This window comes from Thunnus thynnus, chromosome 9 (assembly GCF_963924715.1).
Source record: "Thunnus thynnus chromosome 9, fThuThy2.1, whole genome shotgun sequence".
Classification (NCBI taxonomy): domain Eukaryota; kingdom Metazoa; phylum Chordata; class Actinopteri; order Scombriformes; family Scombridae; genus Thunnus; species Thunnus thynnus.
In genome coordinates this window covers 14,826,304-14,852,952 of record NC_089525.1, presented here as the reverse complement: position 1 = coordinate 14,852,952, position 26,649 = coordinate 14,826,304, and the positions used below count along the sequence as shown (strand labels likewise).

Here is a 26,649-nt window from a genome sequence, read left to right as displayed (position 1 = left end):
AGCTCTCCTCCTGCCAATAAATGGCTCCGGATCAGGGCAGAATCCGGTGTTACTCGCGGGTGTTATTTGTCCCAAAGCTCTGGGCCTGCTCCCAACTCTCTCCTCCAGAGCTGCGGGCACTCAGCAGCTGTCTGTCCCTCCGCTCCGTCCGGACTCAGCGCAGCGACATCACTCGTAGTATATCTGGACAATTTTTCATGCTCTAGCGTACAGCGAGCGACATACATTTTGTATGGCAGATAATGCCTGTACATTAATTTGCACATGACTGTATGAGGATTTATAATTACATTTCCACTATGATGGACTTTCTACACCTTTTGACACAATGAAGGTGGTTTATCAAAAAAAAAGGAAATGACAGAGAAGAAAAGCATTTCAGTGAAACGGGCTCTTGAAAACAAGAGTGTTTTAGTAACATTGTTGTGGTAAATACTGTAAAATATGCTGTGCGCCAAATGCCAAGTGGGGGCCATTGTTGTAATCTTCCTGTGGCAAACATCATGGTGATAGATTTAGTAGCCGATGATGATCAGTCTGTCTACCTGTCCGTCTCACCCATTAATGGAGACCTTTAGAGGGGTGCTGCAAAGTGTTAATCACACTCTCCATGGATATGAATAGTCCCTGCTAATGAGGGAGGGGTGTGTGTATGTGAGTGTGTTATTGATGAATACGTGAATGTGTGTACATATTTAATTTTGATGATGTATATTGTTGTGTTCTGAGAGCAACACATTAATGCCTCCAGTATACAATATGCACAATTTAGTAGATTCTTCAGCCTCGTCTTTACCAAAACCCTGAGCGGTGAAAAGTCATATTGTTAAGTGGCTGGAAGAGCTGGGAAAGGAATGGGAGTCCAGGTAATAATAGACACCTTGTTAGCAGGAAGTGTCACAGATACTGTATGTAAGGAGAACTGTCAGATAGGAGCTCAAATTCTGGGTCTCAATTTCTAAGTATTCCCATGTGTGTTGACAAAAAGACGTAGAAATGCTGTCCAAAGCCTTATCTAATTTATGTAGCACTTGTGCCAAATTTTATTTGATGACTCAGTTCTGTCTCATCAGCAGCTGAGAGTGTTTTTAATGCATATTTTTAAAATGGTTTCCTGCGAATTAAGTCCACTCTCCATGATGAGTTGAAGAAAAAACATGATAGTGAGCTCAGTGTATGAAGCGCAGTGAAAATATTCATATTATTACAAAGTTAGCTGGAATGTATTTTAAGCCCTTATGAGGGTATTACTACTATGTATCCCTTGGTCTTAAGGGCAAAGAAATAGACAAATCCAGACAGAAATAGACATATTCTTATCATTTATGTCATAAAATATAAGGTGAGGTATCATTGTAATAGTAGATGTAGGTGTGGACCTACTAAATATGAGGTGCCAGCAGCTAATTAAGTGCAGATTAAAAGTGGCAAAAAGTCGCTGCCCTGTGACAGAACTGCTTGTGCCTCAACTATCCCTCTCTTATTCTTTCCTTCCTTTTCTTCCCCCCCACCTCTCCCTTTCCCTTTCTTTGCCTTCAGCATCTTTTTGCCTTTCTTCCTTTTCATCCGTCAGGTTTTAATTCAATTTCTAACTCAACGCTGAAACAAACAAACTGATTGACAGGCATGTACACGCACAGACCGGCAACAGCTAAATTAATATTTTCTGAGGCTGTCAAAGGTTTATTCGCCTTAGTTTTGTTTGTAAACATGAGTAAAACAAGTCCATATTTCCAATTATGAGGAGTTCACAAACAAACAAAATCCTCATTATTCAAGTCAAACATTTCAATTATACCTGTAATTTATGGTTAAACAGTTACTGATTCAGTCTTATGTCGCTCTTGCTCCTCCTTTGCTAGTTTTTTTCTCCTTCTTTCTTCATTTCATCCTCCTTCTTGCAGCGTTAAGTGACAGGCCCTGACTACATTATTTATCTGATAGTAATGATTTTGTGCCTCACTGACCTCTAGGCCTGCATTAGTAACCACACACACACACACAGACAGACACACACATTCACAGTTTGGGCAAATCTAGGCTATCTTGCATACCTGTAGGCTGGGAGGTAAGAAATGACACTTGGCGTAGCCCCTCAGAGCATCAGCCAGCAGCAATAATGAGAGACATGCCTGTACAGTTGTTAACAAGGAACTCTGGGTGTGTGTTTGTTGGCAGTGTGGGTGTTTGTATGTGCATGCATGGGTAAGCTCGGTGAATATGTGGGTGTGTTTGGGATTATGAATCGCTGTGACATATCTGTCATGTAGTGTACAGTATCTGTGTGTGAATGATCCAACTGCATGTGAGTGTTAAAATGCATGAAGACATATAAAGCTCAAGTTGGGACTGAAAGGACACTACGCTGCCTCTCTGCATGTGTGTGTGTGTGTGTGTGTCTCATTAGAGTGGAACTTGTGGTGACGGGGTCACCTGGAAATCAACCACCCCTAATTGGCCTAACAGTTGTCAAGGAAACAAGCTGGATCAGGCGACGTGTGAACTGACCCACCCAAGTGTCCATGTCATCTGAGATAAACAAACACAGCTACAAACAAACACACACACACACACACACACACACACACACACACAAGTGTGTGTCACTTCCTCACATATACTTCAGCCTGCCAAGATAACAAGGGAATGAAACAAACGTTACAGAGTGAGAGACACAGACAGAAATACCAGTAGGTAGCCAGACAGGCAGGCAGGATGAAAACTGCTGACACACAGTCTCTCTCTCTTTCTCACACACACACACACACACACACACACATACATAGTCTCAGACAGGGTTAAACTGAGAACAGAACTCTCTGTCTTTGTTTGGTGGTTGCCTAGCAACTCTGTATCTTTTTTAGTTAAAGGAGCATCCAAAATATGAAGCTGAAGGTCACTAGAAGAAAACTTTCCCGCGTCTTCTCCTGTGTCTCTTAATCTTAAATTCTTCCATTTCAGAAGACCACCATCAAATATTAAAACACAATCCAAGGAGAACTTGGAAAATAACTTACATTCTTTGTCGTTCCTGAACTTTTTGTGTATTTTATTTATAATGTTATGCTTTGGTTATATGGGTTATTATTTCAATAAGGTGACACTGCACTGATTTTACATGTTAAAGTCAGTTTACCAGAAACAGGAAGTATTAGTCAGCCAGTAAAAACAGTTGCACCCTACCGTGTAATGTCTTCTGTGGCTCTGGAGGAAGCGACAAAGTTTACTTCTCCCAGCTTGGTTTGGACACTACAGTTTTTTAACAGAAAGCCTGCGTTGTGAGGGTCCAATGAGAAAATGTTACTGAGTGAATTTGGAAGCATAGGATGCAATGTTTTTTGGAGCTCACACTGCAGCTCATCCTGTACCAGGGACTCAAAGTCAGGATATCTCAGCCTCTGCTGCTTCAGTTTTGAACATTGCTAGAGTACTCTTTAATGGCTTTGTGTTGCATAGTCGTGCCTTATGGTCACAACTTCAAGTGTTTTCCTTTACATAATGCTCTGTTCCATTCACAGTTAGAGGTCAAAAATTCCCAGTTAGTGTCATATGCTAATTACAGTCTCCATTATTTCGAGAGTGTTCCAGCTCGGAAAACCAACATATGGGTTAGGGTTAGGGGAAAGTCAGGCAAAAAATGCTGTTTCCACTAAAACCACTAATGTCATTTCAGTGATATTTGGCCACATTTGTAAGTTAGCATGTAATGCTGTCATTTGTAAACTAAGGTTTATTAGTATTTGATCATTTAGCAGACAGATGTCCCTAATTACACAAAGGCCACGCATTGCTGAAAATCAAAATAGCCTCTGTTTTGAGGTTTCTGAAAGTGATGTAACACTGTTAAATTAGAGCCATGTTTATATGTTGATGTAATCAAATAAGTTTATTCCAGAAAGTTTGTGGTTAACAAATTAGAAATTTTGAAGGATCACTCCAATGGATTTTTCCTATAACAAGATGTTGGAATTTCCTACTTTACACCGCGTATGGAACAGAACATTAAGTTAGTCTTTTTTTTTCTTCTCATTTTTGAAGTCTTCTTCGCAGCTCTATGCTACATTCATTTTCTAAGGAGGCATTGTTTTCTTTCGCTTCCAAGCTCTCTCTTTTCTCAGTTTGCCACTGTGCTCCTTTCTCCTCTCTGCTCAGCTTCTTGTGTCTTTCCCTCTGTCACTCCTGTCTTTATTCCTCAACTCTGTCTCATACCTTTCTCTCACTGGATGTATCTGCAATTTTGTTCCTCATCTCTGCACCTGTATGTGTGTGTGTGTGTGTGTCTCTTTCTCCGCAGCATGTCCATCAGCCATCTCATTATGGCTGTCTCTTTTTACATCCCCTTGCCTCATTAGGCACCACACACAACCACTGAGGACAGCAGGCCTCAACTCCCGCGCCAATTTGCCTCTCTCTCACTCTCTTTGTGTGTGTGTGTGTGTGTTTTGCCAGTATAGTGCTCTCTGCATCTCCCTTGTCACACATTACCTTGTTTCCCTGCATTAGGTGCTTTCCTTCTTCCTTATTTCTTCATCTCCTCTCCATCTGCGCTCATGGGAAACAGAGTTCTTTGCACTCTTGTCACCTTCCTTTTCTTTCTTTTTTTGGTTCCTTTCTCGTCTTTTCGTCTCTCTTATCACTTTGTTCCTTAAGTTGGTGGAAAACATTTAGTCAGATCCTTACTCACTCTTGGTTGTTTTCTGTTCCATTTAATTATAAGGGAAACATGTTTAAAAGTTGTACGTAATGGATTTATTCATGGTATAAAAGTCATATAATTATGCTTTATAATTCAGTTATTAGCCATTAGTAAGAGGTAATTAGGTTTAGAGGTTGTGAAAAATACCTTTGGTTGATTTATATCAACCTCCAGCATGACACTTGCTTTATCTGTTTGGCTAGCTCTTTAATTAATCAGGGAGGCAACTGGAGTGGACCATTTACCTTCTGAGAAAGAGCTGCAGAGCATCTGGACAAAAAAAATCAATTTATTTAAGGAGTAGTTTGACATTTCTGGAAATACACTTATTCATTTTCTTGCAGAGAGTTAGATGAGAAGATTGATACCACTCTCATGTTCAGCCATCAAATATGAAGGCAGGCCAGCAGCTGGTTAGCTTAGCTTAGCATAGCAGTCCCAGGAAGTCACTGCTCACAGCCACAAAAATAGTCCCACACATAACCACCCTGTCAAACCACAACTTGTTGTCTATATGTTTTGTTTTTGTATGGATTAAAGAAATGAGATACGGTATATGTTAATTAGTGAGGTTTAGAGGTGCTAATAGGGCAATTTTGTTACCTTTGAACAGAGCCAGGCTAGTTGCTTCCCTGTTTCCAGTCTTTGTGCTAAGCTAAGCTAACAGGCTGTTGGCAGTGGCTACTGTGTCAAAAGGCAAATAAGTGTTTTCCCCAAAATGTCAAATTATTCCTTCACAACTGTAAAAACTATTTATTTATGACTTTGTAACATTTATAACTGTACACATGGTGGCTTATTAGAAAGTGAGAAACACACATGCATTAATAAATGAATTATCTCCATCACATCACTACAAAAAAGTAGTTCTTATTAATGTCTTAGAACTGATCTATGAAGAATTGCATTATTCATTAACCATTAAAAAAAGCAATTTACAAATCCTAGATTTTAGATTAGATTTTGCTTCATTTCTTCTTTTGAAACTTGTGTTTTTTGTGTGTTTGTGCGACTCCAGGTGAATGAGATCTACCATGACCAATCTTTGGGAGCAAAGATCAATGTGGTGCTTGTGCGGATTATCATGCTGGGCTACGGCAAGGTAAGACAAAACATGAGATCTACGTAAAAGTTGACTGAGATGCAATTCCTGGAAATTAGATGCCCTGTCTCTCTATCAGCACTATCTTTGATACTAGGACTTTGCTACAATCACTTTAAGTATCTACAGTAAGCAAAGCCAAGTCGTACACACTTATAAACAAACAAACAGACACACACACACACACACACACACACACACACACACACTCATCAGCACGCACTGATGCCCGGAGCCTGTTATTCCAGTGGACTGAGCAAAAGAGGAACTAAAAGCATGCAGTATCCCAGGGGAGTGTTTTCAAGTCGCACGCCTTCACAGTTCAGCACCAAAGCACACAGAAACTCTGCCCGTTATGCAATCAGCCTTCCTCCCAGTAGACTGCAGCACAGAATCATGGGAAGTCCAGGCAAAGATAAACAATCAATGATCGCCCTCCCTCATTCATAAACAGAGAGACCGGACGAAGGGGGTAGCATCCTTTTCTTCTCGACTGTAATTCTATCTGCCTATCTGTGCTGAAGAGAGGAAGAGAGGGAAAAAGAGAGATAAAGCAAGAGATGGCAGGAATAGAGGAGGGCAGGGATTACCCCACAGGATGATACAAATGATTTTACTGCTGAATAGGTGCTCTGTGATGAACTTACGCTGCTGTAGCCTTATCTCTTCCTCTCTTCTCTACATGTCTACAGTCCCACTAGAGCCCTGGAACACACACTCCCACACACCTACACACACGCACACACACTCCTACATTGGTCATTCTGGGCCAGCCCCTATGCAGCTTCAGCCAAAGCTCCGGCTGTCCATCATCCCCAATTACCGTGGCAACAGAGCTGCACCCAGACAGCCTGCAGATTGGCTATGTGACCCTGAATGCAGGCGCACCCACACACCCACACTCACACACTCCAACACAACATGCACACACGGTACACCATTAGAAACACATCTTTAAAGATCAGAAAAACACACACGAGCACCTGATGAACATGATAAAGCACACACACACACAAACACACACACACACACACATACACACACACACACACACTCAGTGCACTCTGTCTATGTGGTGTTTGTGCAGACTTCACACTCCATCATGTGTGCAGAGGCAGGCCATATGTCTTCGCTGCAGCACACTCACACTACACACACTTTTGGTTCAACTGTGCATTGTGCATGTGTGAAAAAAGCGAACAAAATGTGGAAAGCGAGGCAAAAAGAGAGCGGTGAGATGGAAAGACTTGTATGGGAGCAAGGAAAGGGAGGGGAGGAGAGCGGAGATCCTAATGAGGAAGAGCATGAGAGGTGAAGGTGAATGAAAGGAATTGCTGGCATCTGGGTGTTTGTGTGGGTGTCGGTATTATGAATTTAATCATAAGTAAATATTCTGTAATTGGACATGTTTTTGACTATTAGTGCATAGCTCATTAATAGGCAGCCACCGTGTTCGGTTTCATGTTCATTATTGAAATCATCAAGATTACAGGATGCTTTTATTGTGTGACTATACTTTATATTACTGTGTGTGTCTGTTTCTGTGTGTTGTACACCTCAGCAATTTGCAGGATGTGCTGACAATATATAACATTGTGACACTGCCCCCTACAGGGTTGAATTAAATGTTGTTGTACCAGAATTGAATTAAAAAAACAGTTTTAGTACACAGTCTCTTGGGGGTTTCGTTATAATTTCTCTTTTTCACTCTCTTTGTGTGTATTGTCTCTCTTTCTATTTCCAGTCCATGAGTCTGATTGAACTAGGGAACCCTTCCCAGAGTCTGGAGAATGTGTGCCGCTGGGCCTTCCTGCAGCAGAAGCAGGACACAGGGGATGCTGAGTATCACGACCACGCCATCTTCCTCACACGACAGGAATTTGGCCCCACAGGCATGCAGGGTAATGAAGGACACGTACACATTCTGATGATGCATGAATGTATCATCCAAAACTGTGTGTCCACCCTTTTTCGGACCTAAAACGAACTCATAGAAAACTCCCATCTTCCTTCCTTTGCCTCATACAGCTGCATAGTGCACTGTGGGTTTGGTGGTTGGTGGTTTTCTGTGCAGCAGAGTGCAGGCTAACAGGCAGGCCCAGGGGAGAGGCCTCTAAAGGCAGTGGCCTAGCTATCCAGAAGCCCTTCAGCTGCCCTTGGGCTCAGCCTTCAGCAGCAGAAAATCAATAGACAGAGCAGGACCGGCCACAGCTCCACAATTAAAGGCAGTACAGGACAGACAAGCACACAGGGAGTTGGAGATTGGCATATGTAGGGGTGGAAGGCGACGGTTTAGGGTTAGGATTAGACACACAAAGACGCACACATTTGTGCTGGTGTGTGTGCAATAGACTAATACGTGTGTGTGTATCTTTAGATAGTCGCAGGTTTACGTTGAGAGGTGAGCAACCAAATCACTTTGATGTCACTGATCATTAGGGTCTTTTGACTGACATGACTGACATTTGCACATACAGTATGATAGCATTTAGTGTTTGAAGTCAAAGGAATTCCCTGCAGAGTGACTTAAAGAATAATAATAAAGTATTATTCAGTTTAGGGAAATGTACAGAGATTGAACAATTACAGAATATGGACCTAATCAGAAATATTTATGATTGCCAGACTGTTATTTATCTTGTAAATGGAATACCTTCAATGTTTAGGTTACTTTATCATTTTGAGAAGGGGGTAAGCAATGCAAGGTTTTTCTACTCCCTGTTCTTTTTAAATGTGTTGGTGTGTAAGTTTGTTAAATTTGTGCATATTTTGTGAGATGTGTTACATAAACAAACTGGTCTGTAAGTTGCTGAGCACATTGTCATTGGTGCAAAAGTTTTGCACTCTCCAAAGGTTTCAGTACAAGACCAAAAAAAAGTGCATACTGTATCTTTCTTTCTGGTTGCTTAGGTTACGCCCCAGTGACGGGCATGTGCCATCCAGTGAGGAGCTGCACTTTGAACCACGAGGACGGTTTTTCTTCTGCCTTTGTGGTGGCGCACGAGACCGGACACGTGTAAGTGCATTGCCATACTAATGTCTTCAAGCCTATTCTCATGATACAGCAAAAGACAACAAAGAAGTCACTTAAAGGACTGTATTGATTTATTACAGTTTTGGTCCATTGGTCACCTCAGCCAATATCTGATGAGAGAATTGCTACTGCCTCCCTCCTTTGTTTCTTGTGCTCCTTCTCCTCCCACACATTCCCAATCTGTCTGCACTGCTCTGTCTCTATTCCCTTCACTTCACTCATGTCCTCTGTTTTTTCTCCCTTTTGCTGCAGGCTGGGGATGGAGCACGATGGCCAGGGCAACCGCTGTGGAGACGAGGTGCACATGGGCAGCATTATGGCTCCGCTGGTTCAGGCTGCCTTCCACCGCTTTCACTGGTCCAGATGTAGCATGCAAGAGCTGGGACGCTACATTCAGTGAGACACAAACACAGATACAGTACACACTCTCACTCATACTAGGATTTGATTATATGGGTTTTTAAAGGTCAACACTGACATCAATATTTTACACAGAATTTGCGTCAAGTTGATCTTTTGTGCTAATATTTATTGTTTTTCGGATTAGATATTATTATCTTGAAAATATTACAAAGTGTACAAGTCTTACTGCCAAAATTGGATTGTTTTCAGCCCATATTTCAGGCCAGTGGGCTATGAAACTTTTCATAAAACCCATTTTAATGACTTTTTGGCCGGTTGGCGGCCTCTGAAGGGATGCTGATCCTCCTCACGTAATCCATCACATATGAAACAGTGGAAAAACTAAGGACTTTAAACAACATGAATAAATAGGCAAAGAAAATAAAAATTTCATCACAGTCTCTTCTGACTCCTCTCACAGTTCCTATGACTGTCTCCGTGATGACCCCTTCGACCACAACTGGCCATCATTGCCTCAGCTTCCTGGTTTGCACTACTCCATGAATGAACAGTGTCGCTTTGACTTCGGTGTGGGCTACACGATGTGCACCGCGGTAAGAGATCCCCATAGTCTGATAGTCACTACTACTAACATAGCTAGATTATACCAACACTTACTAACATTGTGAAGGACATAATGTACCCTCCTCCAACTTCTGCTGCCACCACCTTTTCAAACTTAGCATCACTTTATCTTAGAGTGGGGGTAAACTCACTTTGAATTCAGTCAGTTCAAGCTGATTTTTTTTGAAAGAGCATCCTTTTAAGATACATTTTAGGGGGAACTTTAGTGAATTGACATATATCTACACTATAATGGAATGAGAGTCGCACATACACAGCTATTCACATTCTTCTGATGTCCTCTGCTTTCCTCTCCTGGCCACTGGTGGGATTGACATCTTGCTTAAAAGCAGGTAATTGGTTTTGATAGCTATTTCTTTTTTTTCTGTTATTAATGTTAATTATAATAAATTATACATGATTTATTTTAACACTTAACACTTACCTTGGTACCACAGTGCCTTTACATGAACCCGTTACAACCAGTGCTTTTGTAAACACAAAAAGTCACACAGTAGATAAGCTTCACCCAGCTGCAGCATCTTGGCAGGCATCTTACCTTCCCCCTGTCACCCTCACCTGCTCTTATGACTGTGAAGCCACTGTGGCACGCTGTTGGGAAGCTGTTGCTTGATTGACAAAAGGGCTTGTTTAGGAGCTTTGCACACATTGCTAGATTACCCTCTATTCTCTTGTCAAACCCATTCCCTCAGCTACAAAAGGCGGGCCAGTCAGGAACGCAGGTAAGGTTACCCCACCTCCTGGAAGACATGTGGCCCGTCATTTTTTTTCTCTGATTTTCTTTTTCTATTTGTCCTCTGAAGTTGTAATTGTTTGTAATGTTGCTCCTTACTTTTCTTTTTTACTGTACTTCGTTTCTCTGTTCCACCCATCGTCATATTTTGGACGTTAGCCTGCAGGATTCTAAAATGCTCACATTTTTAGACAAAGTGGCTGTGAAATGCCTAAAAACACTGTGACTCACCTGGTTCACTGGTAGCTATGGTACGGTTCAACAGTTGAACCGTAAAATAAACCAACTCTTCTCCTGCATATCTGTGTTAAATCACTGCAGAGCTGGCAGGAAGAACCGCATTATATTGGCACACTCATGACTATAAACGAGTGGAAAAGGTTGGCTAGATCTCTTTCCCATCCATGGGGAAAGGGCTGAGCCAGAACAGAGGCTGTTTTCCCATGTTTCACCTCAGCTTTTAGGATCCTCCAGTCTGATGTCATTGGTGATTACCTACCACAGTTTAGCCATTGATTGTGACCTGCCCTCTGACCTGCAAAAGTCCCCTGTGGTCATGGTGGGTAGGGAAGTCTGTGGAAAGGAGGGAGGAGGGCACGGCCCCTCAGACACTGGACTTCAGGTCAGTTTGGTGGTATCCTCATCAATGGTTTATATCAGACAAGGAGGAGAATTTGGTCCTTGATCTGTGTCTAGGGGCATTTTAGAGGTCAATGAGACCTCACCTTTTGGCCTTTTAACCTTTTGCCCTCTGCCCTCTGACCTCCCTTGTGACCTAATTAAACCATGGGCTGTCTCATTCAGAGAGTTTTGCCTCTCTCTCATCCTTTGGTTTAGTTTGCATGAATGGCTGTGTGTTTCTCAGTGGAGCGTAGTGTACAGTGTAGTGACACAGTACAGGGTTTATGTTGTTATTGTTGAGTATAATAGTGTTGTGGTTATTGTTGTGATATCTCTCTTCTCATCTCTTTTTATTTCCTATTTTCAGTGTTTAGTCTCATTCCAGCTGTTGAATTGTATTATTGAGGGTCAGTCTGTTGCCCAGTGTGTGTGCTGTATGTTATAGCGTTGAATTGTAAGAAGGAGTTTCTCTTTTTGCCCCGCAGTATCGCACTTTTGACCCATGTAAGCAGCTGTGGTGTAGCCACCCAGACAATCCCTTCTTCTGCAAGACCAAGAAAGGACCACCCATTGATGGCACCATGTGTGGGAATGGGAAGGTATACAAACACTACCATACTCTATTTTCTTTAAGAGGCATTGCCACTTTTCTGTTGAACCTGTCATCATGAAGTTAATTAAATATTTAAATGGCACACTATTCAAAGAGCAACCCTCTACTATGTTCTTGGCCCATTGCAGCATTGCTTTAAAGGTCACTGCATCTGGCTGACCCCTGACATCATCAAGCAAGATGGAAACTGGGGTTCATGGAGTGAGTTTGGCCAGTGCTCCCGCACCTGTGGTGGTGGAGTACAGTTTCGCACACGCGAATGTGACAATCCTAGGTATGAAACTGTGTTTCCCAGTGTGTATAAAAGATTCATTCTGTGCTTAATTATGCTGAATTTCTCTGAAGCACTAAACTATCTCAATTTAAATTATTTTGTTTGTTTGTTTGTTGAACTGACTCTAAAGTGTGATTAGAATTGAATTGCACAGTGGCAACTTGCTCCATTAACATATTTCAAGATGATTTATGGTGTCATTTCTAGCCCATGATTTCAAATAAGAGCAGATGAAACACAACATACATTTAGTCAGGTAAAAATATTCATGCGTCGTCCTCCCTGCTGTCCTCCCAGACCAGCCAACGGAGGCCGCACCTGCGTGGGGGCGATTTACCAGTTCCAGATGTGCAACATCAATGAGTGTGAGGATATCTACAGTGACACGCGAGAGGAGCAATGCCACGCTTTGGACTCTCGCTTTGAAGTCCATGGCAACAAGCACCACTGGCTGCCTTATGAAAACCCAGAAGGTGAGTATACACTCGCAGATAGAAAGATGGATAAAGTCATATGATGGAGAGATGGAAACAGAAAGGCTGTCAGAGCAGAAATACCAGCCTGGGAATGACAAACTCTTAGTCATGATACACTGTGTAAGTTGTAAATATGAAACCAAAAACAGGGAGCAAACTCATAATCCTGAATGTGGTTGGGTTTTAGAGGTTTTTATATATAGGTTGTGCTCTGTTATGGTCATTGACATCTGGCTGTCCTGCTGAGTCTGAGTGCAGATTTGAGGTACGACTACGCCCTCCCATAAAAGCACTCCATGTCTTTGAAAATCTCTTTAAAAACAATCTTCTTTGAACTTTCTTCGTCTTCTGTTTCTCCACCCATTCCCTGATGTTCCCTGTGAACCTCACTAACCCCCTCTTACCTCCATGGTTTTCCCCTTCCTTATAGCTTCTATCAGTTGGCACATATGGACAAACTATCAGATTTACATGCTAATGTTCTCCACCTAATATCCAAAAACCTCTCCACATCATTGAGAAGTGCGATAATGTACGTGTGTGTGTGTCTATGAGGTTGTCAGACCCACCCTGTCTCTAAGTGGAGGTGTCACTTCTTTCCTGATACTGTAGGTATTAAATTATCATCCAACTAAAGGGCAGCCCTAGAGAAAAATGCTGAGCTGTCTCCATATCTAATCGGAGGTCATGCTACGCACACTCCACTAAGGGGGGCCTTGCTAAATTGTTTTTCTCCGCTCCTATCATTTCTAAATGCCATATTTTTCAGCAAGGCTTTCTCAGTCTCAAATTACTTTTCCTTGTATGTGTGTGAGAGTGTGCGAGGACAGATGTGCGTGTCTGTGTGTGTGAGAAAGAAAAAAGTACATAGGGAGGTGAAATTGAATTCCATTCATGGTCTGTCATCTCCTGAGTTGCAGATAGTGCGAGGAGAAAAAAAGAATGTCTGCTACGAGTGTGAAATTGTAGTATTTGTTTAGAGACGTTTGACACACTGTTGTTTTTGTGTCTCTATTTGGGTCTTTTCCCAAGTCAACAGATAGACTGTAAAATTCTTTTGAGCAAAGAAACCTTAAATGTAAGGCTGCCCTGTGTGTGCGGATGTTTCAACCAGCTGGTTAGAGGTATTCATCCAACCCTTTGGTCTGTCAAGATGTCTCCCATCTCTCCTTGTAGAGTAGTATGCGGAGTATGGGGGGTCTCGGCAGGTGTTGGACCCCTTAATTAACACCTTGGGGGGTCTAAAAAGTGAAGTTAATTATGTATTTTTCTACACTGTGAATTTATTTGCACGTTGAACTGTTGAATACAGAGAATGCTGACTGACCATGAACAGGCAGCTAATGTACATCAGCTGTAATGTACAGCTGTATATATATATATATATATATATATGTATATCTGAAAAACTGGCAACTATAAATAGTCTAACAAATATGTTTAAAATATATTTAAAAAGCCTAATTTAAGCCTTTACAGTCCAATAAACTTACAGTAAACCAGACGATATAAAAGACAAAAGTCTTTATAATGGTCTTCATACCAATAAGAAATAAACTTAAACTATATATATATACATACATATACATATACATATACATATATATACATATATAATAAAGTATAATGAAATGCCATAATGCATGCAGCACAGGCCCCCTTGAGCATCATAGTGTATTTCTCACAATGTAGATGAGCATTCAGTCAGATCACTGAGAAGGCAATTCAGATATTGTTTCAGTGCATTCTCATTTCAACATGGCAAAAGTGTGTTTTTTCCACATATTATAATTCTACAGTAGTATGTCTGCCACCTTCTTATTAGTGTCAAAGCACCATAAGAAAAGGTCTTTGGATTATGTCCATGTGTAATAAACGTGATGAAGTAGGCGTGTTGATCCTGACTGGGATGAACTGCCAGGTTTTGTCTCTGGAGGCTCATGTAGTTGTAGTATGAGTCACACAGACACAATGAAACACAGCGTCACGCTGACTCATGCGGAGCTCATTCAGAACATAAAAAATAATCACATGTTGCTTGTAAAGATGAACTCATCCAAATGGATTGCAAATGTGTCATTCTGACAGTAATTGGAATAATTGAGTTTTTGTGTGTTTTTTTTTTTGTTTGATCTTCAGCTAACAAACGCTGCCAGCTGCATTGCCAATCCAAGGAGACACGGGACGTGGTCTTCATGCAGAGAATGTTCCTGGATGGCACGCGCTGTTCATACAAGGACCCGTACAGCGTGTGTGTGCGTGGGGAGTGTGAGGTGAGTGACGTTAATGTGTGCGCAAGCAAGAGAGCTGCTTGTGTTTAGATGTTGATGTGTCGTTAAACTTTCCATGTCCTCATGAACAGAAAGTTGGCTGTGACCATGTTGTGGGCTCCTCAAAGCAGGAAGACAAGTGTGGAGTGTGTGGAGGAGACAACGCCAGCTGCAAAACCTTCAAAGACACCATCACACGTACTGCCAAGAAACAAGGTACACATTTATTTATTTTACGGTCTATGGGTACACACTCACAATCACAGGACCCCTTGTCTAAATCTAGGACGGACTTGATTTGGTTCCATCAGTATAGCACCTGTCTATCAAGCACAAGATAAATACTTGGCCAATGTTAAAATCTGGACCCATTTTCCCCTATATTTAGTAATGTTCAGCTAAACATCACCCTCTAGAGGAAGATTTGTAACACTGTTATGAATTTTGAGTTGATATGTTTCCATGTGAGTCCAGCATTGCCAAGAAGTTACATTAAATCTCACTCTATGAGCTAACGTTTATATTATCTAACTCTTGACATTGGGAAAGACCTACATTATAGCACTGAAATTCCCAGAATCAGATGTTTACTCTAGATGAAAATAGTCAAGACTTCTGGGATTTACACCAGTGAGCAGGGATACTTGGTTTTAATGAGTTAGAGCTCTTTATTGAATTAGCTGAGGCTCTTTGTCAGGAAACTGTAAAATGATATTTTTATGATGTTGAATTCACAAACCAGATGTGTGCTTAATTTCAGGTTTCCTCAAAGTTCTTGAAGTGCCCAGAGGGGCGAGACACTTGCTGATCCAAGAACTGAAAGCAACATCACACACTTTAGGTATTTGACAATTCATATTGTTTTCTTTTGTGAGCGTGTATGTCTATATCTTTGTATATGTGTGTCATACAAGTATAATCAATGTACATTTCTCACCCATCTACAGCTGTGAAGAATGTGGCATCTGGACTGTTCTTTTTAAACGGAGAAAATGAATACCCAGAATCCCGCTCTGTCATAGAGAAGGGGGTGGAGTGGGAATATGAGAATGACAACGACAAGGAGACTCTTCAGACCACTGGCCCTCTCACACATGGCATTCTGATTATGGTACACACTATGCACAAGCATTTCCTGTATTACTTATATTTCCAAAATTACACTTACATTAAAGGTGCAGTGTGTAGAATTTAGCGGCATCTAGCAGAACAGACATGTCAGAAATGGAATATAATATTCATAAGTTTGTTTTAATTATTGTGTAATCATCTGAAAATGTTTTTTGTTACCTTTGAATGAGCCCTTTATATCTACATAGGGATGGGGACTCTTCCACAGAGCCTGCCATGTTGCACCACCATGTTTCTACAGTAGCCCAGAATGGACAAACCAAACACTGGCTCTATAGAGGGCCTTTAATGTTTTTTGCAAGTTTCGTGGCCGATGTAGGTTCTCCTGGGGGGGGGGGGGGGGGGGGGGAGTCTGCAACCTCACCTGCAACCTAAATCCTACACATTGCACCTTATGAGAGTTTTCTGTTTTATGCATGAGGATTTGTCACATGGCCCAGTTAAAATTCCAGCTGGTTGTGCCTCAGTCACACATACAGCAAAGTGCTTCTATCACAGTATTGTAATGAATTTCTTTTTCTGTCTGTAGGTAAAATTACACCGAGATGAGGACGTGAATTTGTCCTATAAGTACATGATGAACATGGACAGTGACTCTGCCATTCAGAACAACATGCTGGTAGAGGACAGTGCCTATGAGTGGGCCCCAAAGAGATGGTCCTCCTGTTCCAAACCCTGTGGTGGAGGTGCAAAAGCAAAAAACTGTTGCTGCTTCTTTTACATTACAGCTGTTGTGGCAGATTTGCATGCCTGTCTTTGTCTATTTGTGCTTACATTTGTTTCTTCTTCTATTAACTCCTGCTGTAGGGAAACAGTATCTGCGATACGGCTGCAGAAGAAAAGTAGACAGTAAGATGGTCCACAAGAGCTTCTGTAACAAGTCTAACATGAAACCTAGAGGAGATACCAGAGACTGCAACCAGAAGCCCTGCCCTCCACCCATGTATGCATTGTATTGTGCTGTATGTTCAGGAAAGAGTGGTTGATGGATTAGTATTAGTGTTTGTATAGTTATAACATGTAAAAATATAACTTGGGAGATCTAACTAAACTGTGATACAGACATTTTTATCCTTTTTCCACATTCAGCTGGCAGTTTTTTTCCTTTGTAGTTCTTTACTTCAGCATTTTGACACTCTGAATGCCCTCAATATTCTTGTTTCTCTCCAGTTGGGTGACAGGGGAGTGGCAGAACTGCAGCAAACCATGTGGAAAGACGGGGATGCAAATCCGCTCAGTGAGCTGTGTCCAGCCGTCAGATGACAACACCACACGCTCCATCCACAATAAACACTGCAACGACGACCGGCCAGAGGCCCGCAGGTCCTGCAACAGACACCCCTGCCCTACCCAGTGGAAAGTTGGACCTTGGTCACAGGTACTGAACGAAAGCTGGACATGGATAAAACTGAAAAACAGAAAATAATGTCCAACCAATAAGGGTTTTTTTCAGAGTAAAATACCTGTAATGATATTTTTGAGTTGATGCCCAACAGCTGCTATTTTGATCAGACATTCAGTGTTTTTAAATATAACAAGACGTCCTCCAAACTGTATTCTTGGCGGGTTTAACAAGCTTCCTAGAAAATCAAGTGATGTTCAATGTGTTGCTCAGAGTAATGTGTTGATTTGTGTGTATGTGTGCGTCCTGTTTCTCCAGTGCTCACAGACATGTGGAAATGGGACCCAGCAGAGACAAGCTCTGTGCCACACCAGGGACAACACTATCGGCCTATGTTTAGACAGTAAGCCCGAAACCATCAGAGTCTGTCGGATGGATCCATGTCCCAGTGAGTGTTAAGGATGCAAACATGGACACTCAAATTTATTAAATTGCACAGAACTGTCTTCATCTCTTACACATCACTGATACCAAATATGTCAGGCTGAAATATGTCTAAAATGATGCACAAGAAATCTAGAATATTTCCATTTGATGAATTGGTGCAGCCATAAAAACATGTATTGGATTTGAATATTTCACTCAGTTGTAAAGATCATATAGCTGCAGTGACAACCTGGAACAATCTGATACAGAATACTTATATATGATACTGTCAGACAGTGAGGAATAAGATGATTTCTGATCTTTAAAAGTCAGCCAAACAGACCCTGACATCAGAATAGAAAAGAAAAAAGAAAAAGAAAAAGAAAAAAACATAACCAGTAAAAGAATTCCTGTGCCACCCTAACCTTCTCCATCACTCCTCCTTCTTTCTCTGCAGAGGGCTCTTCAGACCTCAACAAGAACGGCAACATGTTGATCCAGTGGCTGTCGCGCCCTAACACCAACTTCCAGAAGACCTCCTCACGTAAAAACTCCCTCTATAGTTCCCAGCCTGGCCTCCACAGCGGCAGCCGCAGCTGCATGTCTGTCCTCTGCTGGGCCCTGCCCATCTCTGTCCTCCTGTCTCTGCAGGGCCGGCCCCGGCTGGCCCCCTGACCCGCCCCTCCCCTACGCCCTGTGCCTGTGCCCACGCCCGTGAGCGAGCGGCAAAGCTTTCGCTTCTCTTTTGGGGGGGATGTTGTCTCTCTCTCTCTGTGTCTGAGACGACTCTGACTGGGGGAGGTCTCTGGCTCCTGTGTGTGCTAGTTGGTTCTCTCTTGCTCTGTCTCTCTCTCTATCTCTCTCTCTCTCCTTTGTGGAGCATTGTGTTGTAACCGCTGGCCAGTCGAAAACTCAAAAGATCAACAAAAAATTTGATGTGAAAAGGATTCGAAGTGGCAAGGTGAACAGATTTTTTAGTGGCACCTCCTGAGACGTGTCGAAGAGTCGTTCATGTGTGAGGGACCCCCTCTGCATGTGGCGGCCGTGTTTTGCGCGAGCTAGCTGCGTGTTGTCATGGGTTACCACTCCTGAGATGCAGCTGCGCTTTTTTCTTTTTATAGCGCACTGTCATCGTGGGGAGAAACAGGTGTGAAAATAAACAGAAAAGGTATATAAATATCTATATAGGAAAAAAAAAAGTTATAAAAAAATATGAAAGCTTTATTGTGAATGTGATCTTGTCACAATGAGGACATCTTTGCTAAAGTGCTCATCTGACATCCTGGTTCCATTCGGGGATGAGAATGGTGTCTCATTCTTCATTCCATTCTCAGATTGACAGGAACTCAGCACAGGGACAGGAAGTGACATACGTAAACCTTTTGATTTTTTGGGGGGGAGGGAACTGTGAGGTGAAGAATCTTGAAGTAAAAGCTAATAAAAAAAAACAACAAAAAACAGGGTAGTCTGACCGCTTGAGGTTGCTTCCCATTTCACCTCATCATCAGCCATCCTCTCTTTGACTGTTATACTAAAGTTCAATAAATGCAGCTTATTTGTGCTTGCAGACTTTAAACAAATACATCTATAAATATATTTGTATTTATATATACCTATAAATCTAAATCTATATGAGTAACAATAATATTAATAATGTTTTACCATGAATAAGCTGTAGCTTATTTGCCTAAAACCTTTGGACTGCTATTGATCGCTTAGATCCTTGACTGTTATGTGTATTTTTTTATTGATTTTACATGAATACAGATGAATATTTAATAAAGGTAAAGTGTTTCGGGGGAAAGGGGTTAGACCTATATTATGCAGGACTTGGTCAGTTAGTTGCCTCTCCATTCTCTCAGATGGATCAGTGGTTTACTGTTGCTTCTTGTTTTCTTTAAGCATAGGATCACGTTTTGTCATGCACATTTGCATCCATCACTTCTATGTGTGTGTATATGTAAGAGTGTTAGTCCATCTGTGTGTGTGTGTGTGTGTGTGTGTGTGTGTGTGTGTGTGTGTGTGTGTGTGTGTGTGTGCGTGTGTGTGTGTGTGCGTGTGCGTGCGTGCGTGCGTGTATGCGTGTATGTGTGTGTATGTGTCTGTCTGTCTGTGTGTGTGTGTGTGTGTGTGTGTGTGTGTGTGTGAGTGTTTGTCTTGTATGTAAGCTCAGATGAGTGAGTAAATGAATGTGTGAGTGTATGAGTAATGCCAGTCTTGTTGGTGAAAGTGTGTTTGTTTGTATGTGTATGTTTCCATGTGTATTTGCTGTGTGTGTGTGTGTGTGTGTGTGTGTGTGTGTGTGTGTGTGTGTGTGCGCGTGCGGGTGTGTGTGTGTGTGTGTAAGGGTGCTTCATCATTCGGGCTTTTACACATTGCGATCAGATACAGAAATACCTCATAAACCTTGATTTGAGAGCGTCCGATGATCTCATTTTATTTTGATGAACATTAACCACATGAACAATGCCTTATCTTGGATTGAATGTAATGGCATTTATCTGTGAAAGAGATGGCTTTACTCATTCAATGTTTCACTCGGAATAGAGGCAGCTTCAAACCAACTTAACAAACTCACACCCGCCAACCATCAAACCTACCAAGGTGATGTTGGACCAATGTCCGACTACTGGGAAGGGTTTACAAAGGGCCTAGGGTATTGACACATACGGCATCTAGAAAAAAAAAAAAAACACTTCAGACTTGTCATTGTATTGTGATCACATATTTCTGTTGTGACTATGTAGCGAGCTATCCAAGGTTTCCTTCTGCTGGAGTTGGACTGTATGAGACCAAGCCAGACCTAGCAGTGCGATACTGTATATAACATTGGTGTTGACTGTATTTAATAATGTTCATGACTGTTATCTTCTTCTATAATATTCTATACTATGGGTAACTGTTTTGTGGCTTCACTGGCCTGCTGCGTGGGGCTGGCTAACGTTTGGCTAACGTTGAAGAAACATTCAGATGGACTACGTGCACTGCGTCTATATGCACTTTGATTTATCAGGGAAATTTTATTAATGTTTTGTAAATGTTTCATATGACACTTAATGTGCCATTCCAGTTTTTACATCATCATGGAAATTATGTATTTTATTTAAACAGCAAATATCATTTATGTACTTCATTTTTTTTTCAATCGATAAACAGATTGACTGGTTGATTTCCAAGTAATGAAGTGTTTTACCAAAGTGACTGTGAACTTGTAACTTTCGATACAGTTGAATTATTTTTCTTAAGAAAAGAATATATCTATATATTGAGCAGGGGGGGGCGTACATCTCATTGTTTCAGTTCCTGTCATTCTCAACAGCAAAGTTGTATCAATAAAAATGTTTTAAAAAGTGTGATCTTTCTCTCACCAGGAATGTTCACTGGCTAGATTCTTTGTCAGAGAAATGTCAGAATGTCAAACATTGCCAGGAGAACTTAGTTATTTTTACTGGCATGGTACAATAAGGGTACAAGTCAAGAAGTGGAGTATTCCAGTAACATCTGGGAAATGACGCACACCTGAGACAAAGGCAACTCTTTGTGCATGAGTGAGTGGGAGTCAAAATTAGACATCAGATGTTTTAGATGAAAAATTCAGAAGTCAAACAATTACATTGACAACACAAGACTGGCGACCCTTCTTTTTCCATTTCAGTTGCTCTGAACTCATCTTATGACTGCTCTTGATGTTTGGGTTTTTCTCCTCTTCCTTCCTGCATCCTCTGTTAATGGTCTGGCTTTACTACTTAACTCTGCCTGGTGTGGAACCACACAAACACTAAAACACACAATTACGCATGTCCTGTATATATACAAACATACACATGCAGACTAATGCTAATGCAGCTTACATACTCTTGTTGTTGCACATTCTTTCACATACACCAACATATCCCAGGAATCAGACACAAACACATATACACACCTCCTCGTAGTCTCTACCCCTGGCTGCGCCCTGTCTCAGCTCTCTGTTCTCTCCTTCACAGGCCAGCGTTGTCATGGAGACCGCTCAGTGTTCTGTCGTATGGAGGTGCTGAAGCGCTACTGCTCTCTACCGGACTACCAGCGCATGTGCTGCAAGTCCTGCAGCAATGTCACCATCACAGACCCTCTGCCCAGCTCCACCCCCAGATCCACCCCCATCACTTCCATCTGGCCCAGTGTTACTGCTCCTCCACCCACCAGCAGCCTCAGCTCTGGTTTCATCACCACCATCCAACCCACCGAAGCTGTAATCACCACCATTTCAGCTTCTACCATCAATCCCTGGACCATCACTCATCCTCCTACCTTCACGACTCCCGTCCCTCATTCCACCCCAACCTCACTGCATACCACAGAAATGGTCACCACTCATCCAGCACCTGCCACCAGTGTCCCCGTCCTCCCTACCACCTTTTCCATGGCAACCACCTCAGTTATTACATCTCCCAGCATCACTGCTCATCCCCTGCCTCTGCCTGTCCCAGACATAGATGAGAGCACAAATCCACAGTTACAGAGCACTACAAATAGTCCAACAACTTTAGATCTGATAACGACCACAGACTCTCCAGGAAAGACCAGTCCAACCATGACGAGTCCCACAGAAAACAGTACCAAAACAGTCACCCCACTAAAATACAAGCCCAAAAAGAATATTCCACCAAAGAAAAATCCCAAAAAAGTGAATCTACCAAAGATCAATCCAAAAAAGAATACTGCACCAAAAAATACTACCAGAAAAGATGTTCCACCAAAGATTAATCCCAAAAAGAAAACAAACACTATTCCCAAAAAGAATACTCCTGTAAAAACAAATCCCAAAAAGAATACTCCTGTAAAAACAAATCCCAGAAAGACCACTCCAGCAAATACTACACCTAAAAGGACTCCTCCAATAAAGACTACTCCCAAAAAGACTCCTCCAGCAAAGAGTACTCCCGAGAAAAAACCCAAACTTACTCCCAAAAATAAGGCTCCACCAAAAGCCAATCTCAAAAAGAACATTGGGCCAAAGACAAAAGTTACAAAACAAACCCAAACAAAGACAAACCCCAAAAAGAACTCAAAAACAGGTCCCAAAAATGCACCAAATTCACAGACCAAGGTTAATCAAAATAAGGCCACAGTGAAAAAGACAAATCCAAAAAAGAAAACACTTAAAACAACATCTTCACATTACACCACTCCGTATACAAGCCCAGAACCATCAAAAGAGTACTTTTCTTCCACAGTTTCCTCCACCACTAGTGTTTATGCTACAGCAGCGAGCACGCCTTTCCCTGAGTCAAGAGTCAATGTCACATACATCAGCAACAACACAGCAACAACAGATGAAACTCCACTGTGGTTCCATGACAACACAAACTCTGGAGCCACAACTCCTAGCACTTTTGATGATGTCCTAACACCCACTGGAAGCATCCACTTTGAAGACACCACAATGCCCAGTGGAACCATGCCATACAGTGATGTCACAATTACCAGCAGCGGTGACACCACAGCAACCAGTGGGGCCATTCTAAGTGGCGATGACATCACAGTATCCTATGGCGACATGGGGGTGGCCAGTGACACCATGGTGCTGGATGATGGTCTCACTATGGTGATACCGACCATCAACAGCGAGGATATGACGGATCTGGCTTCTTCGCCCTGGGTGGACCTGTCTGAGTACATTCCTGTGAGTGTCCCTGTTCCCACGACAATGCCAGACCCCACCACCACCACCTCACCTCCCACCACCATTTCTCTGACAACAGAAACAACAGTTACTGTAGCTACAACGACCTCCACAGTAAGACCTCAGCGAAGGCCAGAGGAGAACAGTGAGAACAACTCTATCGACATCTTATACAACAGGATCGTTGGCGTAGACAGTGACGTCTCTCAGAACAACCTGATCCCAAAACGTCGGGTCAACCTCCGGGAAAGAACCAGGAACAAACGCATTCAGGAGCTTCTGGAGGAGAAGCGGAACTTTCTCCTCAGGATGAAGAGAGGCCAGGCAGCACAATAGACCAAGCCTTCTCATTTCTCTTATAGAGATGAACGTTTTCCTTACAGACTTTTGTAAGCCCTGTTTAAACCCCTCTGAACTGCTATGGTGCTTTCTATCAGGCCTTTCCACACACAAAAAAAAACAAACTTTCATATCACTTTTGTGGCAATCAGGACTGTCGCGGAGAGAAAATATCATGACCAAATGTTTGAACAGTTGCTTTGAATAAAGAAAAGCCCTTTAGAGTACAGACTGTAGCAGATTTGAAGCAAATCACCTCGCCTGTGTAAAAACAATAATGAAAAAAAGAAGGGATGGAAAGCATACATCCAGTTTGACCAGCACTTTAAAAATGCAAGATTTTATCCTTCCAAACCCAAACCATCCACAGCCTTGTTTGAGGATTCATTCGGTGATGATGTTGATAAGATGTAATGTAGTTTGTCAAATGGTATCATCGCCACCGGCATTTATGGAGCCACAAAATCTACCACCTAGAATCCAAATCTGATATATTACTGCCCAGGACTGCAGCTCATTTCCCCCAAAACAGATATGAGTACCGCTCAACCCCCTAAAAACAGCTACTGTAGGACAAAATGAATATGTATCTGTCGCCTTGTTAAGTGGCCAGCACTCTGAATACCCTATACAATGTGGAAATTGGAGCTTTTGGAGGCCTGAAAGTGATATGGTAATGCTACACAAACAGAAAGTCAAAGTTTACTTTCAGTTAAATTGAATTGTCAAAGTTTATACTGCTTGAGTTGTGTTGCCTTTTCCAAACCAAACGTCTGTCTGAGCACATGCATGGGGTTTCTCATCTCTCAGGAAGTTAAGATATGGAGTGGTAAGGGACATTGCCAAACACATGGTGCTTCCTGAATCTTGATGATATATTTTAATATCTCATTAAGCTATAGGTGTTAGAGCAAAGAAGAGAAAAAAATATTTTTATGGCGTTTTTTTGTTTATCTTGGTCAGTCAACTATGGTGCTTTTTTTTGTCAGTGATGCTAAAAGCAAAAATATAATAATAATAAAATAAACAAGTCTGTTTGTATTAACTTTATCCAAATAGAAGTTTTGAGGGCCAGTTTATTTTTCTTTTCTAAAAGTTTTATTATTGCTACATTTCTAACTTGCAGCAACTGCAAAAGCACCTACGGATCTTTCTGTACGATATCTGTACATATGAAAAAGAACTTAATGTTTAATATTTATTAAAGTTTAAGTGCCTGTGGTATTTTGCAAATTTGTAATTGTTGTGTGATTTTTGTTGCAGTGTCAACTATCATGCTGCTGCCCTACTTTATCTTTTTGATTGCATCAGTATCTGTTATATCACTCATGTGTGACAACCACTGCGACCCCGACTGCTGATCAGTTTAAGTCAGTGATGGAAGACTTCACGGCTTCTAATCCAGTTTGAGTCAGTTAAGCAACAATCATCAAATTATCACAAGCATGCTACAAGCTTTTTCTCAGTCTATATTAAACTTTCATTTGCACAGTAATGCAATATCTGGCACATAGAGGGAGACACAGCACTTAAATTTATGTGCATTGTATTCTGGTTGTGTTCATGTTGCCTTTGACAGAATCAGAGTAGCAGGTTCGGGAAATGACTATCTTTGGACTTTCTAAAAATATAAAATCACTGACTGCTAATACTGACACTAATATAGCGATGATAAGCTAATTTCCTTTTAATGGAGCAGCTCCCAGACATGAGTCAACATGACATGCCTAAATGCCCCAATGACAGGGCTAAATTTTTAAACAGGAAACTCTTTGTATAGAAGGTTAGAAAAGTTATGAAAGTAGTTCACAACAAGGTCTGGATACTGTTTCTGAAAAAAATCATGTTCTTAATTTATGTTTTCTTTAATTTAAGTACCATAAGATTCCATCATTTCTATTGTAGTGTGGTGGCAGATAGCCAAGATAATACTATTAGATACCAGTAGCCATGCAAACTGACCCTTTGACTTGAGATGAGCCCCAGAATAATTGTGTTGCTAAGAGTAGAAATGAGTTGTGAACACATTTAATGTGATTACTGACACAGGAAATATACCGTTACATTGCACCCACTCTCTTGCTCTCAGATTAGGCTCTGCGTCCAACTTTACATCTGGTTACTCACAGATTGTGTGAAATGTTGAGTCAACTCATTCAAACACTTGCCCTTTGACAGTAAACAGAAACCAAATTTAATTACCATTCTTACAGTATATGTAACATACAATAGTTCCACATACAAACATGAGGAAAATCATTTTTCTGATTCTCTAGATGAACAAGACTTGACGTTGAACCCTAATTGTTTACATCCTTTATCTATCAGTAGATAAAGATTTTTGTTTTTGTCTTTTTTTGATTTGCTTCTTCTCCCAAAACTGGCCCCAGCTGGCCTCTGTAAAGTATCCACACCATTCTTGTTATGATCATTAAAGGTTGCCCTGTGGCTGTTAATAACTCTAAACAACTTCACTGCATCAGAATATTAGATTACTCATAAGTTCCTGTCAGGAAAGCTGAACAGCAAATTAGGACTGAATGAAAAGTGTTATGTACACCCAAAATGGTGTTGGGAAGGAAAATACGAAGGTCTAACATGTGTCTAACTCCTCATGAGCTCAATTGACACCTTTCTGTGCCTTATGATAAGTCCACAATACGGAGAAATGTTTTTATACAATAGCAGATGATATTATATTTTTTATATTATTATTTTTTATTATATGATATATTTGTTGACCTTTGAGACAAGTGCTTAGCTTGTTAATTTATTCAGACAAACGCCTTGTTGGATTGAAACGATGCAGAAATCAGAGAGCCATTTTGAAAGCGGCACATGGTTCATGCAATTATGTGGACAAAACACACCAGTAGAGAAATATGAATAGGATCTATTCTCAGTGTGATATGATGATAAACAATCATAATTAAAACAGTG

At 41.4% G+C, this 26,649-nt stretch overlaps 1 protein-coding gene across 1 annotated transcript in view; it reads left to right on the top strand.

Moving 5' to 3' along the window:
• The window catches only part of LOC137189306 (A disintegrin and metalloproteinase with thrombospondin motifs 2-like), a 113,132-nt gene extending 88,190 nt beyond the window's left edge, over window positions 1–24,942 (top strand). Inside the window, exons 5-22 of the mRNA XM_067599083.1 lie at window positions 5,715–5,798; window positions 7,543–7,699; window positions 8,709–8,814; window positions 9,085–9,228; window positions 9,656–9,788; window positions 11,659–11,772; window positions 11,915–12,060; window positions 12,358–12,533; window positions 14,676–14,809; window positions 14,899–15,022; window positions 15,567–15,647; window positions 15,754–15,917; window positions 16,467–16,623; window positions 16,745–16,880; window positions 17,108–17,315; window positions 17,598–17,727; window positions 18,163–18,249; window positions 21,692–24,942. Of these exons, the coding sequence (XP_067455184.1) occupies window positions 5,715–5,798; window positions 7,543–7,699; window positions 8,709–8,814; window positions 9,085–9,228; window positions 9,656–9,788; window positions 11,659–11,772; window positions 11,915–12,060; window positions 12,358–12,533; window positions 14,676–14,809; window positions 14,899–15,022; window positions 15,567–15,647; window positions 15,754–15,917; window positions 16,467–16,623; window positions 16,745–16,880; window positions 17,108–17,315; window positions 17,598–17,727; window positions 18,163–18,249; window positions 21,692–23,706 (4,296 nt within the window). The 3' untranslated portion in view covers window positions 23,707–24,942. The remainder of the gene's footprint in view (window positions 1–5,714; window positions 5,799–7,542; window positions 7,700–8,708; window positions 8,815–9,084; window positions 9,229–9,655; window positions 9,789–11,658; window positions 11,773–11,914; window positions 12,061–12,357; window positions 12,534–14,675; window positions 14,810–14,898; window positions 15,023–15,566; window positions 15,648–15,753; window positions 15,918–16,466; window positions 16,624–16,744; window positions 16,881–17,107; window positions 17,316–17,597; window positions 17,728–18,162; window positions 18,250–21,691) is intronic.
• The last annotated feature ends 1,707 nt before the right edge of the window (window positions 24,943–26,649 follow it).